The sequence below is a fragment of the Sus scrofa genome, chromosome 10 (genome assembly GCF_000003025.6).
Source record: "Sus scrofa isolate TJ Tabasco breed Duroc chromosome 10, Sscrofa11.1, whole genome shotgun sequence".
Lineage (NCBI taxonomy): Eukaryota > Metazoa > Chordata > Mammalia > Artiodactyla > Suidae > Sus > Sus scrofa.
Window position 1 is genome coordinate 24192494 of NC_010452.4, and position 20846 is coordinate 24213339.

At 51.9% G+C, this 20846-nt stretch overlaps 2 protein-coding genes across 2 annotated transcripts in view; one reads left to right on the plus strand and one right to left on the minus strand.

The window, feature by feature from the left end:
* LMOD1 (leiomodin 1) overlaps nucleotides 1-2330 on the minus strand; it is a 29531-nt gene extending 27201 nt beyond the window's left edge. Inside the window, exon 1 of the mRNA XM_021064524.1 lies at nucleotides 883-2330. Coding sequence (XP_020920183.1) covers nucleotides 883-1143 — 261 coding nt within the window. The 5' untranslated portion in view covers nucleotides 1144-2330. The remainder of the gene's footprint in view (nucleotides 1-882) is intronic.
* TIMM17A (translocase of inner mitochondrial membrane 17A) lies at nucleotides 7852-19297 on the plus strand. Its single transcript, XM_021064526.1, has 6 exons — nucleotides 7852-7932; nucleotides 13058-13157; nucleotides 13286-13349; nucleotides 16629-16757; nucleotides 17467-17577; nucleotides 18847-19297. Exons 1-6 carry the CDS (start codon nucleotides 7907-7909, stop codon nucleotides 18930-18932), a joined length of 516 nt encoding a protein of 171 aa, XP_020920185.1. The 5' UTR covers nucleotides 7852-7906; the 3' UTR covers nucleotides 18933-19297.

The window sequence follows — 20846 nt, forward strand, 5'->3', positions numbered from 1 at the left end:
TGGTGTGTGGAGGGGTGGGCTGCACGTGCCAGCCTCCCCTCCAGTTACCCCTGACTCCAGACAGAGGGTTCTACAAAGTTGGCTCTCACAAGGCCAGGCTACTTTGTCCCAGGAAGAGCCACCTATGAATAGGCGGCAGAGACCCAGGAAAACAGAAAGCTGTTCTGCTCAAACCCATCCCAGATGGGGGCAGATGCTTCCAAAACTGTCACCCCTGCCCCTCCCCTGTCCTCTCCTGGTGGCAAAACACTGGGTGGCTGGGAAATAGCTTCACCCCCCAGCCAAGGACTCTTACCACCAAAGGGGGTGCCCACTCAGAGGCTCCCCCAGAAAGCGCAGCACCCCCTGCCCCCGTCCCCCCAGGAGAGAGATGGGAGCTGTGCTGAAGGTGCCGACCCACCTCGCAGAGCCTGGCCCATCCCTGCCCACCCTGGGAAGCCTGTCTGCCCAGCCTCAGGTGGTCCACGCAGCGGGGCACCCAGAGGGCTGGAGAGCGAGCTGTTGCCACAAGGAGGAGGCTGGCAAGAGCCTGCGAGCACCATCCTCTTCCTGCGTCTCCTTACAGGAGGGTGGATGTGTGGAGGGAGCAAACCAGGGGTGGGGGGCCAGGGTGGAGCCCCCCGCACCAAGACCCCCTTCAGCTCCCAGACGACTGGCCACCCTTCGAGATACTGTGGCTGCTGGGCCCCCAACACATCCAACCTCTGCGTCGCGAAACAGCAGTCAGGGGGGCAGGAGCTCATGCTGCCAGTTCAGTCCACTGACTGTCAGTGGACAGTCAATTCTGAAACTCTACTCAAGACAGAGCATCCCGGTCTCAGCGACAGGGTGTCCCCTCCCCCCTCCCCCCTCCCCCTTCCCCCTCTGCTCCCCCTCACTCACATCCACGGACATCTCCCTCTGGATCAGTTTCTTGGTCTCCTTTTCACAGAAGTTGAGCATGGCCTCCCGGTTGTACGTGCCCGTGGACGGCTTCTCCGTCTGGTTTCTCTGTCGCAGCCCCAAGGGGACGCTCCCGTCGGGATCCGCCACGTCCAGCTCCTTCTCCAGCTCTTCCATCTCCTCGGGAGACAGGGTGGACAGCAGGCTGTCGATATCGGGGTCCTCGCTTACCTGCCGGCGGTACTTGGCTACCTTCGACATGTTGGCAGAGTGGGCTGCGGGGCACCTGCTGGGCCAGGACAGGGTGCGAGCCGATCTGGACGGAGCTGAGTGGGCTTGGGAGCAGACCCCAGCTGGTCGAGGACCGCGGCCCCCCCCTGCCCTGCCTGCCACCGGCGCTGAAGTGTGAACTGGGTGCAGCAGCCTCCCGGCCCAGGGCTAGTGGACCCGGCTGGTCCAACCAGCAGCCAATAAGGCCCGACGACGGCCGGGCCCAGGAGGAGAAGCCAATCCCCAGGCGGGGGCGGGCCGGCCTCGCTGTCAGAGCTGTTTGAAACTTGAGGACATTCCAGGGAATCTTGGAGCGCTGTGTGACCAAATTTAGTACGGAGCATTTAGCCTTTTAAAGACAAGGGGTCCACGCAGTGAGAAAAAGATACAAAAATGCAGAGGCAGAAGAGGGCCACAGAGAGCCAGAAAGGCAGACAGGATGGGGGTTCATGAGTGGCCAGCCCAGGCGTGCCCTGTTCAAGGGCACACGTGACGGCCCCACCCGGGTGGACGGTGCCGTGGTCAGCGCATGGTCCACGGACTCCTTTCTTCTGTATTTGGTAATGTGCTGGGGACTCCCAGGCATTTACAGCCCAGGAAAGAGGCTGGGTTCCAGAAGCTCCAAGTGGCCCCCCCCTTCTCTTCTGCTGAGTTGCTGGAGGGCCCAGCCTGCCTTGGCCACTTCTTGAGAGAGAGGCTTCCCTGTGTCCCCAGACGGGACACTGGCAGGCTGTGAGGCAAGAAGGAGTGATGCTCGGAGTTCTGAGAGGGCGGTGGTCGTCCGTGAGCTCTCAGAAGAGGCTTCAAGTCCTCCTCTGCCTGGCTGCTCCTTCCTCTGCTGGGGTGGCTGGAGACCGGTTCCCGAGGGGGCGTCCAGCTGTTGCAGCCCCTGCCCCCGCCGCCCCCAGTACAGATCCAGAGCCGAGAGCAACTTGGTGGGCTTCGAGGAAACGCATCTCTGGGCCACTGGGAGAGACCCGACTGAAAGGGGTCTGGTGGCTGCGTACAAGGGCTTTCACTGCTCATCCATCACTCCGCCCTGCACCAGGCGTGGGGACATTCAATCTCCTGCCACAAAATCCCTCTAGAGGCCCTGGTGTAACCCATCGTGGAGCGGCGTCCACCTCTCCTGGCGTCGTTCCAGCCTAAGCCCGAGAGAGACAGTCAGCCATCAGCACTTGCTGAGTCCAGGAACCATCTGGGAGGAAAACTTGGCTCTGGCGTTTACCGCCCTCTAGTCCCGCTTTTGGATAAGGCTGGGGAGGGGCGTGGTGCCTGCCCCCGAGGGGACTGGAGTGCAGGGCTCGGCAGGAGGACCTGGGACGGAGGGAGAAGGAAGGGCTGGGGGCTCCCAGGGTTGGTTGATTTTCAGGCAGGGTGTCTGCGAGCGAGTCAGTGAGCATGTACGTATGAGTGCTGATCGCATGGCAGGCACCGGGCCCAGGACAGGTGATGTCACTAAAGATAGAAAATCTGTGTGCTCCCTGCCTTCTTGCAGCTTATGGTCTATCAGCAAAGACTGTTAATCCACAAATAATTTCAAATAAGTCATTAAAAACAAAGAGTCGAGGCACAGTGGAAATAGATCCAACTAGGAACCATGAGGTTGTGGGTTCCATCCCTGGACTCACTCAGTGGGTTAAGGATCCGGTGTTGCTGTGAGCTGTGGGGTAGGTCGCAGACGCAGCTGGGATCCAGAGTTGCTGTGGCTGTGGCATAGGCCGGGGGCTACAGCTCTGTTTCGACCCCTAGCCTGGGAACTTCCATATGCCGCGGATGTGGCCCTAAAAAGACAAAACAAAAACAAAAACAAAAGCAAAACAAAGAGTTTAGGGAGTTCCCTGGTGGTGCAGCGGGTTAAGGATCCAGTGTGACCACTGCAGCGGCTCAGGTTGCAGCTGTGGCATGGGTATGATTCCTGGCCTGGGAACTTCCACATGCCTCGGGCACAGCCAGATAAAAAAAGTTTACAAAATGATGCAAAAGAGACTTAGAGGGGCTGCAGGCAAACACAACAGGGAGGCTGGCTCTATGGTCAAGCTTGGGAGCTCAAGGCCAGCGGGCCACCTTAGGTCCTGCCTTTGCTACTCATCCGCCCCGGCCTTCTGGTCCAGCCACCTCCTTCTCTGAGACTCGGCTTCATCATCTGTGAGATAAGGACAGAGCTGGCACCACCGCGTGGGCTGGTTGTGTGCGTTACTTCTGAACATACACGAGACATGCAGGTGATCGACCTGCCCGCGGGGAACAAGGCATCACCCCTTGCAGGTTCTATAATGACCCAAATTTATTCTCATCCCGGGTTCCTGGCTCCACATCCCACCTCCTTTCTCCTCCTTTTCTTTCTGTCCTTCTGTCCCTCAGCACCCAGGCCATGAGGACACAGCAGCCCACTGGGCACATGCAGCGCCTGAAAACCTGCTTGAAGGAATGAATCGTGGGAACCAGGTGCGGAGGGAGAGAGATGCTAACATAATACAAGGTGCTTATTCTCTTCTAAGTGTATCATCTGATGAAGAAAAGAATCACACATACTCTAAGGCAAAGTGAAACAAGAGAGGAAGAAGCGACTGCCAAGAGCCTGAGACTCACCAACTTGGCATTGGGGGGAGTCAGGAGGCCCCAGCGGGCATTCAAGGCCATGCACAGGCCTGGGGGGCTCCCCAGGTGACCGTGAGGAAAGTGCAGCATGTACTGCCAGGCCAAGCAAGGAGTCCAGGCAGTTGGTGCTTAAAAGACTCAAACTCCTAAATGGCTTTCAGGGAAAAGGTTTTATTTTTATTTTTATTTTGCTTTTTAGGGCCACACCCTCGGCATGTGGAGGTTCCCAGGCTAGGGGTCTACTCGGAGCTGCGGCCTCCGGCCTACACCACAGCCACAGCAACGCAGGATCCGAGCCATGTCTGCGAACTACACCACAGCTCACAGCAATGCTGGATCCTTAACCCACTGAGCGAGGCCAGGGATCGAACCCGCAACCTCATGGTTCCTAGTCGGATTCGTTTCTGCTGCGCCACGACGGGAACTCCCGAAAAGCTTTTAATTTTTATTTAAGAAATCGTCTTTGGCTGTGGCCATGGCATGCACAAGTTCCCAGGCCAGGGATCGAACCCACACCACAGCAGTGAGGCCAGACGCCTAGTCCCCAGAGAAAACAAGCTGTGTATGCTTGAGGGGTGGGGGAGGAGGGAAGGGAAAGGAACCCCAAAGTCTGGCCAAAATATGTGGCTCGTGTGGGGAGACAGGGAGCCGGCACCATTAACTAAGGCTTAGTGTGGCTCTCAGCTGGGCTGCATGACCCCGGGAAAGTCATATTTTCAGGAATACAGGGTGGCAGGACAGTGTAACAGATAAGGCCACTGGGCTCCAGAGTCGAATGACGCGGGCTCAAATCTGAGATGTGTGACACTAAGTTATTTAATCTCTCTCAGCCGCAGGAAATGGAAAATGAGGCCCTGAAGTGTACCCAACACAGGGAAAACCCTTACTGCTCAGGGTTATGGAGTTATTAAATATGTGAAATAAGATGATGCTTGCAGAGTGAGTAAGGGAGACTCAGAGAGCCCACACCCTTGCCCATGGTACTTAACACTCAGTATCTGACCCCGCTGGCTCTCTGCTTCTTGGGGAGGCCAGATGAGTCTCCGGAATGGCAGGCTTTGCTGGAGAAGGAAGCTATGGCTGGCCTCACCTCCCTGGGGTGAGCAGAGGTGGGCAGAGGACAGCTCAGGGACAGAGCAGAGGCCTGAAAGGGTGGGGGAAGGGAAAGAGGGCAGAAAAAACAGGAGATCACCTCCCCTCCCGCCCTCTCTGGCCCCAGTCACAGACAGGACCCCAAAGCCAGAGCTGGCTGTGGTGCTTGCCCATGCCAGTCTGATGGACCGAGAGGGACTCGGTGTTTGAAGCCCCTGGGGGTGGAGCTCAACCCACTGGGGGCCAGGAGCCTCCAAGGTAAGGAGAGCTCAGGGGAGCAGGCTCTGCAAAATGCCCACCCCTCCTTGGCGGGGCAGGGCTGGGTGGAAAGAGGGGCTCCCCATTTGGGCTCATCTGTGGCTTACTCCCTCGTACCCATACAAGCTCTTTTCAGCCTCCTCTTCCATCTTTCACCCAGGGACCTCCCTGCCTATGGAAAAGATGTGACATCCTGGAATGAACTCCCTCAGCTGCTTGAATAAAGGAGATGAAACTTGAATATGTCATTCCTCAATTGGGAAGGTAAACCCATCTACTCTGCTCCGCCGAGGGGAGGGACACAGCCCTCCGTTCGCCATCCTCGAGGGCAAACGCACCTGCAGGTGGCCGAGGTGCCAGCAGTCTCAGGCTCCCTGCAGAGGCCAGCTGGGAGGTTGGCTTCCAATGCCTGGATGTGCAGAGACAGAGGGGTCGAGGGAGACCTGTTCCTGCTCCTCCTTGGCGCTCACACTCTCCATCCCCACCGCCCTGGAGCTTCATCCCGAGAAAGCCTCATTCTCCCATTTCCAGTCTTTTCTATCCTCCCGGCCAGACCAGCATCCGATCCGTGAGGTGATACTGAGTTCCCTCCCGCCCCACGCTTCGCCTTCCTTCCCCTTCGCTGCTGTCATTCCTTCTGCTTTCAACCCTCCTCGCCGCCCATCAGAAGCAGCCTACTTTCTTCAGGCTCCAGCTCAAAATGCCAGTTCACAAGCCTGGGGCTCTCTCACCTCTGAATGCCTCTGCCTGTATCATGTCCTATGTCATCCACGTTGGCATTTGATCATTTTATTATTCTTCCTCTCTGAGGACATTTGGAAGACCCTGAGGGGAGGAGCCATGCTGATATTTTCGGTACCCTCTCCATCCCAGGCCTTAAACGAAGAGCATCCTGAGCACAGAGTCAGGGTGTCACTGTCGACTTGGGGTTCCCAATCCCTCTCCTTTGCACCTCGCTATCCATCTGATGGTCCTGTCCCGGGCCTAGCCTCAATAAGTGGAAAAAGACTGGGTGTACAAGTTCAAGGGTGCCAGATGAATGAAAGCTAACGGTGGGGTATGGGATGGACGGGGTGGGCAAGAGGCCGCAGGGTCACAGCCTCACAGCCTCCAGGCGGCTTCCAAGGGAGGAGCTTCCTTCCCTTGTTTTGTTCAGTTGGGGAAATCGAGCAGCAAAACAGGTCTCAGGGCCACACCTCCTTCAGTCCCCTGGTGGAGCTGTTTTCCACAAAGCAATACTTAGAGGACCTGGGTCTCTGGGGGTCCAGTGCCATCTCATCCTTGGCCCAGAACACCCACTTTCACCAAATAAGCCCTGAAGCATTGGATTACCAGCTCCACTCCACTCCCCCAGACTCAGGGTCAGTTCACTCTCGGGGACCCCAGTCCTTTTGTCTATGAGTCTTGTTGTCATTCCTTTATGTCACTGACCATTCAGCTCTTTTCTTCTAAGATGGAAGGGCTACTTCCAAGGGTGGGGTGACAGCTTTCTCCTCCAGCCAAAGGCTAAGTCCGAGGCCTCCTTGCCCAGCCCCAAAGAACTAGTTTTCAACCCGTCGAGCCACCATGGGAACTCCCTGAAGTGTTTTTAATTACATTCACACATTCCAAATAAGTAAGCCCTCCTGGACGCAGGCATCCAAGTCAGAGGACTGGTTTGAATTGTTGTTTTCACACTTCCAGACTAGCTTTATTTAGTTCTGTGGAGGGTTCAGTTCATTTCACCTTATTTCCAAGATTTGGGGGGGGGAACCTCATTCCCCCTGCAGTTTGCTATTATTTATTACAGAAACTTTTCCATGAAATAAATGTACACACATGTTTTGTTTCGTTGAGGATTTTTTTTTTTTTTTTTTTTTGTCTTTTTAGGGCCACACCCATGGCATATGGAGGTTCCCAGGCTAGGGATCCAATCGGAGCTGTAGCCACCAGCCTATGCCAGAGCCACAGCAACACAGGATCCGAGCCGTATCTGTGACCTACACCACAGCTCAGGGCAACGCCAGATCCTTAACCCACTGAGCGAGGCCAGGGATTGAACCTGCAACCTCTTGGTTACTAGTCGGGTTCTTTAACCACTGAGCCACCAGAGGAACTCTGGACATTTTAAAGTCAATCTCAGATGTTCAGGATGGAGACCTATAGCAGCTGTCACCTGACTGAGGTTTTGCTTTCAGGCCGATGGCCCCCAGCCTTTTGTCTCCTCCTCTGGGCTAAGCCCCCCTTACATCTCCCGGGATCATTTAGAGTGAGGTCCGGAAGAACTCTGTTGTTGCTGTCCCCCATGTTAAGGTCCCCCATGAATCACGGCAGCGCCCCAGGTGTTCACAAACATTCATGGAACGTTCACTACATTCCGGCCCCCCCGAGATAAAATATTCAGGTACTGCCCATCTTAAGGAGCTCCGTGGCAGCAGTGGGGGCCTTACCGACCCGTCGAAGTTGGCAGCAGTAATTCGCACTTGACAGCCGGGTACTAAAACAGAGAAAGTCATTCGGGAGGTTCGAGTTACAACGGCAGTTTTGTTTCGGGCCCCACCAGGCCCCGCAGCTTCAGCTCTGGGTACCTCTCCTCACCTGGGATTCCCCACGCGGCCACCCACACGCACCGCCCCTCCGCCTCGGAGGCCCGCCCCTCTGGTCTGAGCCCCGCCTTCCGCCCCGCGGCCCCGGCTTTCATTGGCTGCGGGAGGAGGTGGCGAGCCAATCCCCGCAGATTCTAACGCCCTCCTCCCGGGATCACTTCCGCCGCCGGGCCAGGCCCCGCCCCGTTTACCCGGCATCGCGGCGCCGCGGAGTCAAGATGGAGGAATACGCGCGCGAGCCCTGGTGAGCCTTCTCGCCGAGCTGCCTGCCTCCCGGCCCGGCTCGGCCCAGCCTGGCTCCCGAGGCGAGACCGCTCAGCGCCAGGCTCGGCGGCGCCGGGGCTATAGGCACGCAGGCGTGAGCGGCCGGCTTCTCAGCCGGTGACCTTGCGGCGACTCGAGGGCGCCCCGGCTCAGCTGTGCAGACGCGGCCCCTGTCCGACCTGCGGGTGGGAAGCAGCCCCTCTGCCCTCCGGCGACCTTGGCTCGTCCTTGTGCCCGCGTGGCTCAGCCTGCGTGGGGAGGGAGCCAGGCCGAGGAGGCCGCTTGGGGGCGAGGGCCGGGCTGGGGACTCTCCCGTGGGGGCGAGGCGTGTGTTCTCGAAAAGCCACCGACGGGAGTCGGTCCATTCGATGTTTTGGGGCAGGGGGCTGCCTGTGCTCCGCAGTCGCTCGGTCCTCAGAAGGAAAGCATGGAGGAGTCCGACCTGCAAAGTTTGAGGCTTCTGGGGTCAGGAGTGAAAATAGAACGTGTTACTTGGGTTAATCACCGGTGCTTTCCATCTGTCGGAAGGGGCCAGGGCTTTCTGTAACGAATCGTGCCAGCAAAAGCCATGTTGCCTGCTTTGTGCTTTTTTTTCCTCCCTGAACTGAGATACAGAGTATTACTTTGCAGAGCCTCCCAGTTCTTTAAATTTCCCTTCTCCAAAGGTGATACCCCTTCCTGGGTTGTACTCAGGTGTGCAGGACTCAGCATACTATACTGCTCATGTCAGGTATGATAGGGCACAAGTTGGCAGGAGGGGAAGTTGTTTCACTTGGTTGTTAGAGGTGTTAGGGAGTGATAGTTGTCATCTACAAACGCATTTAATGGCCCCTTTGTGCTCTCTTACTCCGGATGTTCTGAAGCCGCATGGTCAGTTCAGTTCTCAGGTTGGCTTTGTCCTCAACTGCTTTGATCTTCTGGAAGACCCTGGTCCCTAAGGTCATCCAGGCTCAAACTACAAGCATCTTGCCCTCCCTGCACACCACCCCACCCAGCCCCCTTGCTGTCGTCGGAATTCTTTGAGGACTTGCGCTTTCAGTTCCTGTAGTCAGGACCTTACCTCTGTCCTTAATGCCTTTTACAGAAGCTTCTTTATTGTTTTCCTTCTGTCCTCTTCCTTAAATGTATGATAGGTACTTAATGGTCCTAAATACTTTCTTTTTTTTTTTTTTTGTCTTTTTGTCTTTTCTAGTGCTGCACCCGAAGCATACGGAAGTTCCCAGGCTAGGGGTCCAATCGGAGCCAATCGGAGCCGTAGCTGCTGCCTACGCCACAGCCACCCTAAATACTTTTTAATCATGTTTTCTTTTCAAAAGCCCTTAGTCTATAGGATGTAGTGGAAAGAATTTGGGGGCTTTGGAGTACTAGATTTTGTATTTAAATTGGTTCTACTAGGTTTTTTTTTTGTTTGGTTGGTTTTTTTTTTTTGTTTTTTAGGGTCGCACCCATGGCATATGGAGGTTCCCAGGCAAGGGGTCAAATTGGAGCTACAGCTGCCTGCCTACGCCACAACAATTCGGGATCCGAACCATGTCTGTGACCTACACCACAGCTCATGGCAACACCGGATCCCTAACCCACTGAGTGAGGCCAGGGATGGAACCCCTAGTTGGATTTGTTTCTGCTGGGCCATGACAGGAACGACTAGGTTTTTTGTTGTTGTTGTTTGTTTGTTTTTTGGGATTTTTTGGGGGTTTTTTTTTGGTCTTTTTAGGGCTGAACCTGCAGCATATGGAAGTTCCCAGGCTAGGGGTCGAATTGGAGCTGCAGCTGCCGGCCCACACCTCAGCTCACGGCAACACCAGATCCTTAACCCTCTGAGCAAGGCCAGGGATTGAACCCACATCCTCATGGATACTAGTTGGGTTTGTTAACCAGTGAGCCACGACGGGAACTCCTAGGTATTTTTTATTTGACCTTGGGCAAGTTACCTAATCTCTGAGTCCCTGTTCATCTGTAAAATGGAGAGGAGACAAATACTCTTTTGCAAAGTTAAAAGATAGGGATTCTATAAGAAAATAATCTAGCTTTCTTGAAAGTCCGAAAGGTACCTACAGTGTAGTTGATGACTTTTAATCTTGGTATGATTGGTTATTGGTTCTTGTTGCCCTGTATTTGCCTAGCATTTGCTTTTTTTTTCTTCCAGTTTTCTTTTTTTGGCATTTTTGTCTTTCCTAAGGCCGCATCTGAGGCATGTGGAGGTTCCCAGGCTAGGGGTCCAATCGGAGCTACAGCTGCGCACCTACACAGCAGCCACAGCAACACCAGATCTGAGCTGCGTCTGTGACCTACACCACAGCTCACGGCAACACCGGATCCTTGACCCACTGAGCAAGGCCAGGGATCGAACCTGCAACCTCATGGTTCCTAGTCGGATTCGTTAACCACTAAGCCATGACGGGAACTTCCTAGCATTTGCTTTTAGAATCTGGCTTCACCCTTCCTTTGGTGTAGACCATCAGTTCCCTGCAGGCACATTTGGATTTAGCCAGGCTTTGTTCAGAAACTTTCCGTCTTGCCTTTGTTTGGGACATCCTGTCCGAATACTGTGGCTGCTCTGATCTGAATCCTTTTTTTTTTTTTTTTTTTTTAATGGCCTCACCTGAGGCCTATGGACGTTCCTGGGCCAGGGATTGAATCTGAGCTGTAGTTGTGTCAATGCTGGGTCCTTAACCCACTGCACAGGGCAGGGTATCAAACCAGCACCACTGAGACAATGCTGAATCCTTAAGCTGCTGTGCCACAGCAGGAATTCCTGGCTCCTGCTAGTCTTCATTTCTTAAATGCTGATTTATTTCTGTTCTGATTAGAGGATCATTTAGGTTAGATTGTTTAAAGTTAGTGACTCTCCTCTGTCTTTCCGCCCTTTTTTTTTTTTTTGTCTTTTTGCCATTTCTTGGGCAGCTCCCGGGGCATATGGAGGTTTCCAGGCTAGGGGTCTAATGGGAGCTGTAGCCACCTGCCTACACCGAGCAACGTGGGATCTGAGCTGCATCTGCAACCTACACCACAGCTCACGGCAACGCCAGATCCTTAACCCACGGAGCAAGGCCAGGGATCGAACCTGCAACCTCATGGTTCCTAGTCGGATTCGTTAACCACTGAGCCACGACGGAAACTCCCTGTCTTTCCTCTTTTCTACCTGTTAATGTTTCTACTATTTTGAGGGAATTTTCCTAATCCTTTTTAGTGAGGTCAGGTCACCTGTGGATTGTGTTAAACTGTAGACTGATTCAGGAGGTCCCAAGAGCCTGCAGTTCTGGCAGCTCCCAGGTATTTGTTGCTGGTTGTGTTTTCAGAACCACGGAAGCAACCAAAGCATCAGTCTGACAGTTGGAATATCTGCTGCACGAGGTTGTCACTCTGTACCAGCTTCTGACCTGTATTAGACTTGGGAAGGATAAGGGTGTTTTTTTTTTTTTTAATTTTTCTTTTTTTTTTTTTTAATGTTTTAGGGCCGTACTTGCCACATATGGAAGTTCTCAGGCTAGGGGTCAAATCAGAGCTACAGCTGCTAGTCTACACCACAGCCACAGCAACGCTGGATCTGAGCCGTGTCTGCAGCCTGCACCACAGCTCATGGCAATGCCGGATCCTTAACCCACTGAGCGAGGCCAGGGATTGAACCCACATCCTCATGGATGCTAGTCAGATTTGTGTCCGCTGAGCCACAATAGGAACTCTGATAAGGTGTTTTGACTTCAAGGTTTTGTTCTGGCAAAGTCAGAAATTACTTGTTGTTTGGATTCTTCAGTAGCAACCGAGGCACTGACCTCACAGGTGGATTCCCTATAGTCTGGTTAGAGCATTTGACCCTTGAGACTGAAGAGACATTTCTTTAACTTTTAGTGTGTTGAAAAGGAATTTGATTATTCACAGGCTTTTTTTATAAGCCAGATCCCTAGAATAGTAGTTCTATTGTGACCATATTACTCAGACTTAACTGTGTGGCCTAAGTTAGAGTGTGGCATTTAGAAGCTGGGTTTACAAATGTAACTGCTGGAGTTCCCATTGTGGCTCAGTAGAAACGAATCTAACTAGTATCCCTGAGGACGCAGGTTCGATCCCTGGCCTCTCTCAGTGGGTTAAGAATCCGGTGTTGCCATGAGCTGTGGTGTAGGTCGCAGACGCAGCTTGGATCTGGTGTGGCTGTGGCTGTGGTGTAGGCCAGCAGCTGTAGCTCCAATTCAACCCCTAGCTTGGGAACCTCCATATGCCTTGGGGTGGCCCTAAAAAGCAAAAAAAGCAAATGTAATTATGAGTTATGGGGTATTAAAGGACACCCGTGTGTTAAAAGGATCTGATGCAAAGTGAACTTTTTTTGTCATTTCTTGGGCCACTCCCATGGGAACTACAAAGTGAACTTCTTAAACCTGGGAAGAAGTTTTAAAATTTAAATAATGGGAGTTCTCCCATTGTGGCTCAGCGATTAAGAACCTGACTTGGTGTCTGTGAGTTATGTGGGTTCGATCCCTGGCCTTGTTCAGTGGGTTGAGGATCCTGAGTAGCCACAAGCTTCGGTGTAGGTTGCAGATGCAGCTCAGATCCTGTGTTGTTCTGGCATAGGCCCGCAGCTGCATGTCTGATTCCTATCCCTAGCCTGGGAACCTCCATATGCTGCAGGTGTGGCCCTAAAAAGAAAAAAAAAATAATGTGTCATCTTCTGTACCTGTTGAATCTTCAGCTTCTGGGTCTCAGCTCTCAGTTTTGCTACAGCTGGAGAGCTTCCCTTGATTTCTAGGCCCCTGGATCACCATTGATTAGAGTGTAGTCTCCTGCATGCTTGTTGGTCTGCTTTTGCACAGTGCCTGACTTAGAATTGGTGCCCTCATAGCTGAGTGAATGAATTGGGTGCTGTGAACAGTAGGAATTAAAGCCAGTTCCATTCCCTCTAGCTTCGAAGACTCGGGCTGAATAGATGTGGATATTTTTGGAATCCTTAACCTTTGTCTATGCTTGATGGCCCAGATGTGACTGGTGGCAGCGGGCCCTGCATTCCATCTGCTGTATCAGTTATTGTGTGAGCAAAGAGGTTTCTGGCCTATAAGTGAGAAATCCGATCATCATTCATTTTTTTGTTTTTCTTTTCTCTCTCCTATTCTTAGCCCCTGGCGAATTGTGGATGACTGTGGTGGGGCCTTCACCATGGGAACCATAGGTGGTGGTATCTTTCAAGCCATCAAAGGTTTCCGCAATTCTCCGGTGGTAAGTGGGTGAATGGGCTCATTTTATCCTGGCTGGAAACCTCTTTGCTAATGTCACCTGGGCCCCATCATGGGGTGGAAATGTGTTATGCTTCTGATATATTTTTGCTTCCTTTTATTTCCTTATAGGGAGTAAACCACAGACTACGAGGGAGTTTGACAGCTATTAAAACCAGGGCTCCGCAGTTGGGAGGTGAGCAGAATTTTTCCGTTTGTACTCCGACTATTTTTTTTTCCTGTTTTTTTTTTTTTGAAGGTGAAGCTCTGACTTTTTCTTTCTTGTTTAGATTATACCAATTAGCAATTTTAGTTTGTTCCAGGTAACAGCTTGTCATTAATACGCCTAAGGATTCTGGATTTATTCGGAAAGTTAACTTGAATTGTTGCATCCATTTGAAAATGTGTCCTTCAAAAGCTCAGTCTTGTTTTTCTTTTGTTTTCCTCTCCTATCCGGAAGGAAGACAGTGTGTCTACATCCTAGGTTTGTGAGTCAGGAGTGGTGGCTTCTGGGGTAGCATAAAGCTAAGAGGGATGCGAGTGGAAGGATGGGCTTCCCACAAGAGACTGATGGAGCTGATGGGGCTCTTCTCAGAGCTGGCTTTGGACACGGCGCCCAGGCCAGTGTAGAGGTGGAGGTCGTATTCAGCACACTCCCTGAGCCTGGTTATTCAGAGGCTGGGAGAAGAGACGAGAAGGCTTGGAAGTTATATTCACTTAGAAAGATACAGTCAGGAGCCCACATATAACACACGGAATCGACTTAACGCTTCCACTCATACTTGAGTAACTTTGTGCATCAGAAGAAATAGCCTTCTCTTTTTCTTTTTTTTTTTTTTTGTCTTTTTGCCCTCTTTAGCGCCGTTCCCACAGCATATGGAGGTTCCCAGGCTAGGGGTCTAATCAGAGCTGTAGCCGCCAGCCTACATCACAGCCACAGCAGCACGGGATCCGAGCCACATTTGCGACATACACCACAGCTCACAGCAACACCGGATCCTTAACCCACTGAGTGAGGCCAGGGATCAAACCCGAAACCTCATGGTTCCCAGTCGGATTCGTTAACCACTGCGCCATGACGGGAACTCCAGCCTTCTCTTTGTAGCGTGTTATTCTTTAGAAGACAGTAGCTAATAGCTCCCATTTTGAGTGCTTGGCACATAGGAAGCACTGTGTGTTCGACAGGATTATTTATTTGCTCTAGCACAGGAGGTAAATACTATTATCTCCGTTTTCCAGACGGGGAAATTGAGGCACAGAGGGCTGAACTAATGGTGCATCTTTTTCCTATTATGTCCTCTGTGGTAATTGTACCCCCTGGAGAGTAAATAGTGACAGATTTTCCTCTGTTTTAATGGTTTACTTTTGTTCAAAAAAGAAAAGTAGTATCAAAGAACACATCAAACGCTGATTCCTTTGATGAGTGCAGAAGTCACACAGGTGTTCACAGGTTTTTTGAGAGGCTGCTTCCATCACACGCGTTTTCAGTGGATAAAAACACAATCAGCCAAGAGGGGCCTAAGGAGACATGCCAGCTGAATGTAATGAGCTGTCCTAGAGCAGAAAAAGGACATCAAAACTAAGGAAATTTGGAGTTCCTATCGTGGCTCAGTGGTTAACCAATCCGGCTAGGAACCGTGAAGTTGCGGGTTCGATCCCTGGCCTTGCTCAGTGGGTTAGGGAATCCGGCATTGCCGTGAACTGTGGTGTAGGTCACAGATGTGGCTCAGATCCCCGTGTTGCTGTAGCTCTGGCATAGGCCGGTGGCTACAGCTCCGATTGGACCCCTAGCCTGGGAACTTCATATGCTGCGGGAGTCTGCCCAAGAAATGGCAAAAAAAAAAAAAAAAAAAAAAAAAAAACACCTAAGGAAATCTGAGTTAAGTCTGGACTTCAGTGTATCAAGGAGTTCCTCTGGCTCAGCGGGTTAGGGATCCTGAGTTGTCACTGCCATGAAGCTGCTGCAGTGACGCGGATGCAGCTAAAAAAAAAAAAAAAAAAAAAAAATAGTGTATCAGGAATGGGTCATTAATGGTGACCCTTGCACGAGCTGATGGTAGATGCTGGGGAGACCGGGGTGGTTATATGGGGACTCAGGACCATTTTCACAACTGTTCTATGACTCCAAACCTATTCTGAAATTAAAGGCTCATTTGAAAAACCATCAGGGTGAAATAGAAGAAGGAGGTACCATGATTTGCATGAACTGGAGTTTGTTTCAAATCCTTGGGATAAGCCTTAAGGGAATCTTTATGGAGCCTTGAATTTTAAAAGTACCGGGATGGTATTTGCGGTTTAACTCAAGGAGCATTTGCCGAGCGCTTCCAGTCCTGGGAAAGGCCACGTGAAAAGTCATGGCTGTATCTGGAAGGTGTTATGTTTTCATAGTGGAAATAAGATACACCTTCACAAGCCCCCATTCTTCAGGCTCTTCCTTGTGTTGAACGCGCTATTCCAGGCTCGTCCTGTACTTTCCCTGCCCGAGCTATAGAATCAACCATTGCCCCTGGAGCCCTGGTTCCTTTAGTTGAGATGTTATTTAGAAGCCAAAATCCAGGCACGACGTGTGTCTAAGTATTGGGGTGTTGCAGTTCCCAGGCCTGCTTTGTAATAGAGCTTAGGAATGTGTGTGTGTGTGTGTGATAGCATGAGTGTGAGTGAACACACTAACCACTTACCTGTAGGTGTGTGTTTATATTTCTCTGTAATGTTCGTACGGGAAATCTTGAGTTCACCCTGATACCTCTGATGCCAGGCCAGCCCCACAGATCCATTCTCATTTCTCCCTTTTCATTTGAATACCTTCCTTCTCACCCCACTAGGGCTAGGGCACCCCTAGCAGGCCACCCTTCCATTCCACATGGGCATGCCGCCACGCCACGCCTGGAGTGTCCTTCCTGTGGCCCCCCTGACCCTGCTCTGGCCAGGGCTCCCCACACAGGACCACCGCTCTGCGTGGACTCGGGTGGGCTCTTGTCAGTCACCAGAGCGGACTCTGGCGGGCATTGTGGGCTGGGGAGATTTCAGCCTCGACGGGGTGGGAGAGCCTTGTGTGAGGATGTGGTGAGGCAATTCTGATATACCTGGGCACTACCTCCCCAGGGCAGAGTGAGAAGAAAACTCTATTTCTCTTTTATTTTTAATTAATTAATTAATTTATTTATTCTTTGTCTTTCTAGGGCCACACTGTGGCATATGGAAGTTCCCAGGCTAGAGGTCCTGTTGGAGCTATAGCTGTCAGCCTACACCACAGCCACAGCAACACCAGATCCGAGCCGTGTCTGTGACTTATACCACAGCTCATGGCAACACTGGATCCTTAACCCAATGAGCAAGGCCAGGGATCAAACCCGCAACCTCATGGTTCCTAGTCAGATTCGTTAACTGCTGCGCCACGACGGGAACTCCCCCAACTGTCACATTTTAAATCTAAGATTCAACGAATGAAATTTGTCTTGTTTTTAAAATAAAATAGGTAGCTTTGCAGTTTGGGGAGGCCTGTTTTCCACGATCGACTGCGGCATGGCCCAGGTGCGAGGGAAGGAGGACCCCTGGAACTCCATCACGAGCGGTGCCTTGACAGGAGCCATCCTGGCAGCAAGAAGTAAGCGGTTGGGGACACCCACGCTGACTTAACGCAGTGGCATCTGTGATGTCCGGGGCCGGGCCCTGCCTGCCTTGGCGTTAGCGTGAGTGTGTGTGCTGATGGCGGCGAGTCACGGGAGCTCTGGACCTGGAACATTGGGGACAAGAGCGCCTGGGGTCCTAACCTGGAATCACAGTGGCGAAGAGCAGTTCGCCTTCCACTTCGGCCACTGACCAGCTGTGACCCGGCCCTTTCCCTCCTCGCCTCTGGAATTAATAATCTACCTGCCACATAGCATGGTCCTGTTACGAGTAAAGAGCTTAGAACCATCCTCTGGATCCTCGGGGCAGAGGGCAACCCAGAATTCCTTTGGCCTTAGTGTACTGAGCCCGGCTGCAGACCTGTTCTGTAAACGGCCCGCTGCTAGATGTGTGGGCTTGCGGGTGTGAGGCCTTTGTCACAAGCACCAGCTCTGCCACCAGAGCGTGCGCAGCCACCGGCAGCACCCCTGTGATCATGCGTGCTGTTTGAGGACCTCTGATGTTCGCAGACAGGCAGCTAGCTGGAGCTGACCCGTGGGCCGTAGGCGGCCGAGCCCAGCCTTGATTGGCGAGAAAGAGGGTCTGGGAATGGGGGTGGCAGGTAGCCGTATGGATGGGTCTCCCTCCTGTGTCTCCATTAACCTGGATTTCTGGTAAAGTAACCTCTCTGTGACCATTGTACTCAGACGGACCGGTGGCCATGGTCGGCTCAGCCGCGATGGGTGGCATCCTCCTGGCCTTAATCGAAGGAGCTGGCATCTTGTTGACGAGATTTGCCTCTGCACAGTTTCCCAACGGTGAGTCTTAATACCAAGGCTCAGATATGTGGAATGGTTTCCTGATGTGCAGAGAAGATGGACTTTGTCTTCTCAAATGTGGCGGTTTGAGATTTCCGCACTGGGCTAATGTGCTGTGCTCAGGAGGATTTACAGGCCGTGGTTCCGTTTGAAAGGTGGATGTGGTGGGTACAGTGGTGGTTCATCACCGTAAGCACCATGCTTTTGGTTGGATGAGTAGCTGCTGATCTCTGCTTACAGTTCTCGGGTTTTGTTGGTGCTCCTTTGTTTAATCTCAGAAATTGCTGCTCGGTTTAGAGGTGCTTGAAGACAGGTCCTTGTAGGGGTGGGCCGGGACCCCCAGCCCAGCGCTGTCCTAGGTGCTGGGTGCGAGGGGGCGGTCAGGCTGACAGGGTCACAGCTTTATCTTTTTCATTTTTATTTTTAATATTTATATTACTATATTTTATTTCATGTTTTGTCTTTTTAGGGCCACACCTGCGGCATATGGAGGTTCCCAGGCTGGGGGTCGAATTGGAGCTACAGCTGCTGGCCTACGCCACAGCCACAGCAGCTAGGGATCCAAGCTGTCTCTCTGTGACCAATGCCGCAGCTCACGGCAACGCCACATCCGTAACCTTCTGAATGAGGCCAGGGATCGAACCTGTGTCTTCATGGTCATTAGTCAGATTTGTTTCTGCTGAGCCACGACCGGAACTCCAGCCGTTCCTTTAAAACTGGAATATTGCTTCTTGCTGTAATTAGTCCATCTGGCTGCCCTGGCTTAGCTTTGAGAGTGGTTCATTCTAGAGCCTGAGAGACGCCAGGTTGCCATATGTCAACCCAATCTGAAGGTGCTCTCGTGGGAATCGAGCAGCTGTGCAAGGAAGTTCAGATTCCAGTTCTAATGCAGCACTTATTTTTATTGAGGTGGTTGATTTGCTCTCTACAGAGACTTGTTCTTTTATTTTTATTTATTTATTTATTTATTTGTCTTTTTGCCTTTTCTAGGGCTGCTCCTGTGGCATATGGAGGTTCCCAGGCTAGGGGTGTAATCGCAGCTGTAGCCGCCAGCCTACGCCAGAGCCACAGCAACGTGGGATCTGAGCCACGTTTGCAACCTACACTGGATCCTTAACCCACTGAGCAAGGCCAGGGATCGAACGAACCCTCAACCTCATGGTTCCTAGTCGGATTCGTTAACCACTGCGCCACGACAGGAACTCCGAGACTTGTTCTTTTAAAGGATATAGTATGCAGGTGGTGCTTAAAATTCTTTCTCATTTGCAGGTCCCCCGTTTGCCGAAGACCCCTCCCAGCTGCCTTCGGCCCAGTTACCGGCCTCGCCTTTTGGAGACTATCGGCAGTATCAGTAGGACTTCTTTCCCAGAACGCGCCGTGGTTCAAGGAGGGATGTCAGAAGATCAAGTTCAGTCGGTTTTGAAAACCGTACGTGGGACCACTTGGCCGATGGGCTCCGAAGAGACATTTAGCAACTTTTTCTATTTAAAGGAACATGGGGAGGGGTCTTAGAAGCTAGTACATTTATTTATTCACACTTGGATTGCATCTGTGAGCAAAATAAATGTCTAAAATCCTCCAAAGGAAATGGAGGAAGTGCTTAGAAGATGAAGGAGGAAACAGCGCTGGAGCGGGGCTGCCTTTCCCCGGGGGCTCCTCTGTCTGGCTTTGTTCTCAGTCACACAATAAAAAGACGCCCAGACATCGCTCATTCTTCTAAGATAAGTTGTAGTGTCTGCTTTTCACCCCTCAACTCACTCAGTGCAAACCCCAGTGAGGACTGCCTGGCAGGGCGGCTGTGCCGCCACCTGGATCACGCATGGAGGACGTGTGTCACCAAGGATTGCTCCACAGTAAGGACCTGGGGCCGCCAGTGGTGGCAGAATGCCTGGCCTTGACTGCCATTGAAACCTGTTCCATCTTGGTATTGAGGGTGTCAGGTACAACACTCTCTTACCTTTGAGGCTACTGTGTCCTGATTCTTTTTTTGTTTTTTTTGTTTGTTTGTTTTATTTGTTTGTTTGTTTGTTTTTTGTCTTTAGGGCTTCACCTGCGGCATATGGAGATTCCCAGGCTAGGGGGAGTCTAATTGGAGCTACAGCTGCCGGCCTACACTACAGCCACAGCAATGCTGGATCCTTAACCCACTGAACGGGGCCAGGGATCGAACCTGCGTCCTCATGGGTACTGGTTGAGTTCATCACCACTGAACCAGAATGAGAACTCCTCTTCATTCACTATTGATGTTTCCACCTTCTGACTGTTGGGAACAACACTGCTGTGAACAGGGGTGTGTGGGTTTCCGTGTCAGTCCCTGCTCTTTGGGGTATATGCCCAGGAGCAGATTGGCTGGAGTGTATGGTGGTTCTGTGGGGTTTTTGTGTGTGTGTGTGTGTGTGCCTTTTATCTCTTTTAGGGCTGTGCCTACAGCATATGGAAGTTCCCAGGCTAGGGGTCTAATAGGAGCTGTAGCCACCGGCCTACGCCATAGCCATAGCAACGCCAGATCCGAGCCGAGTCTGCAACCTACACCACAGTTCACGGCAATGCCAGATCCTTAACCCACTGAACGAGGCCAGGGATCGAACCCGCAACTTCATGGTTCCTAGTTGGATTTGTTTCCACTGCACCATGATGGGAACTCCGGTTCTGTGTTTAGGTAGGTGCTGGAGGAAGCACCAGACTTTTCCATGGTGGCTGCACCATTTTTCGTTTTCACCAGCAATGCACAAGGGTCCCAATTTCTTCATGTCCTTGCCAGCATTTGCTTTCTTTTTATTTTGTATTTATGTATTTTTTTGTCTTTTGTCTATTTAGGGCCCCACCCACGACATATGGAGGTTCCCAGGCTAGGGGTCGAGTCGGAGCTGTAGCTGCCAGCCTACACCACAGCCAGAGCAACACCAGATCTGAGCTGCGCCTCACATCCTCATGGATCCTAGTCGGGTTCATTAACTGCTGAGCCCCGACAGGAACTCCCAGTTGCTTTCATTTTAAAAAACACTGTGACTTCCTATCATTGTGGTTTTGATTTGCCTTCTCATGGCTAATGATACACGCTTATTGGCCATTTGAGAATATTTGAGGATTATCTAGTGCTTTAATGTCTAGTCGTAAGCGTAAATAGATGTTTATCAGAACCACCAGTCAAAGCTGAGGACATGCTGAATTGCACAGAAAGCTCTTTACGCTTCTGAAAGGCCTCCTGAATTCCTTCTCCTAAATGCTTGTATTGGCTTGGAAAGTAACTTCCTTTCTTAGGAGTTTGA

What these genes read in the sequence shown, in the direction of transcription:
- TIMM17A (XM_021064526.1), top strand. Translation starts at nt 7,907, where the DNA reads ATGGAGGAATACGCGCGCGAGCCCTG. An exon ending in AGCCATCCTGGCAGCAAGAA is followed by an intron (nt 16,758 to 17,466) that starts GTAAGCGGTTGG and finishes CATTGTACTCAG; the next exon opens with ACGGACCGGTGGCCATGGTC. An exon ending in CTCTGCACAGTTTCCCAACG is followed by an intron (nt 17,578 to 18,846) that starts GTGAGTCTTAAT and finishes TCTCATTTGCAG; the next exon opens with GTCCCCCGTTTGCCGAAGAC.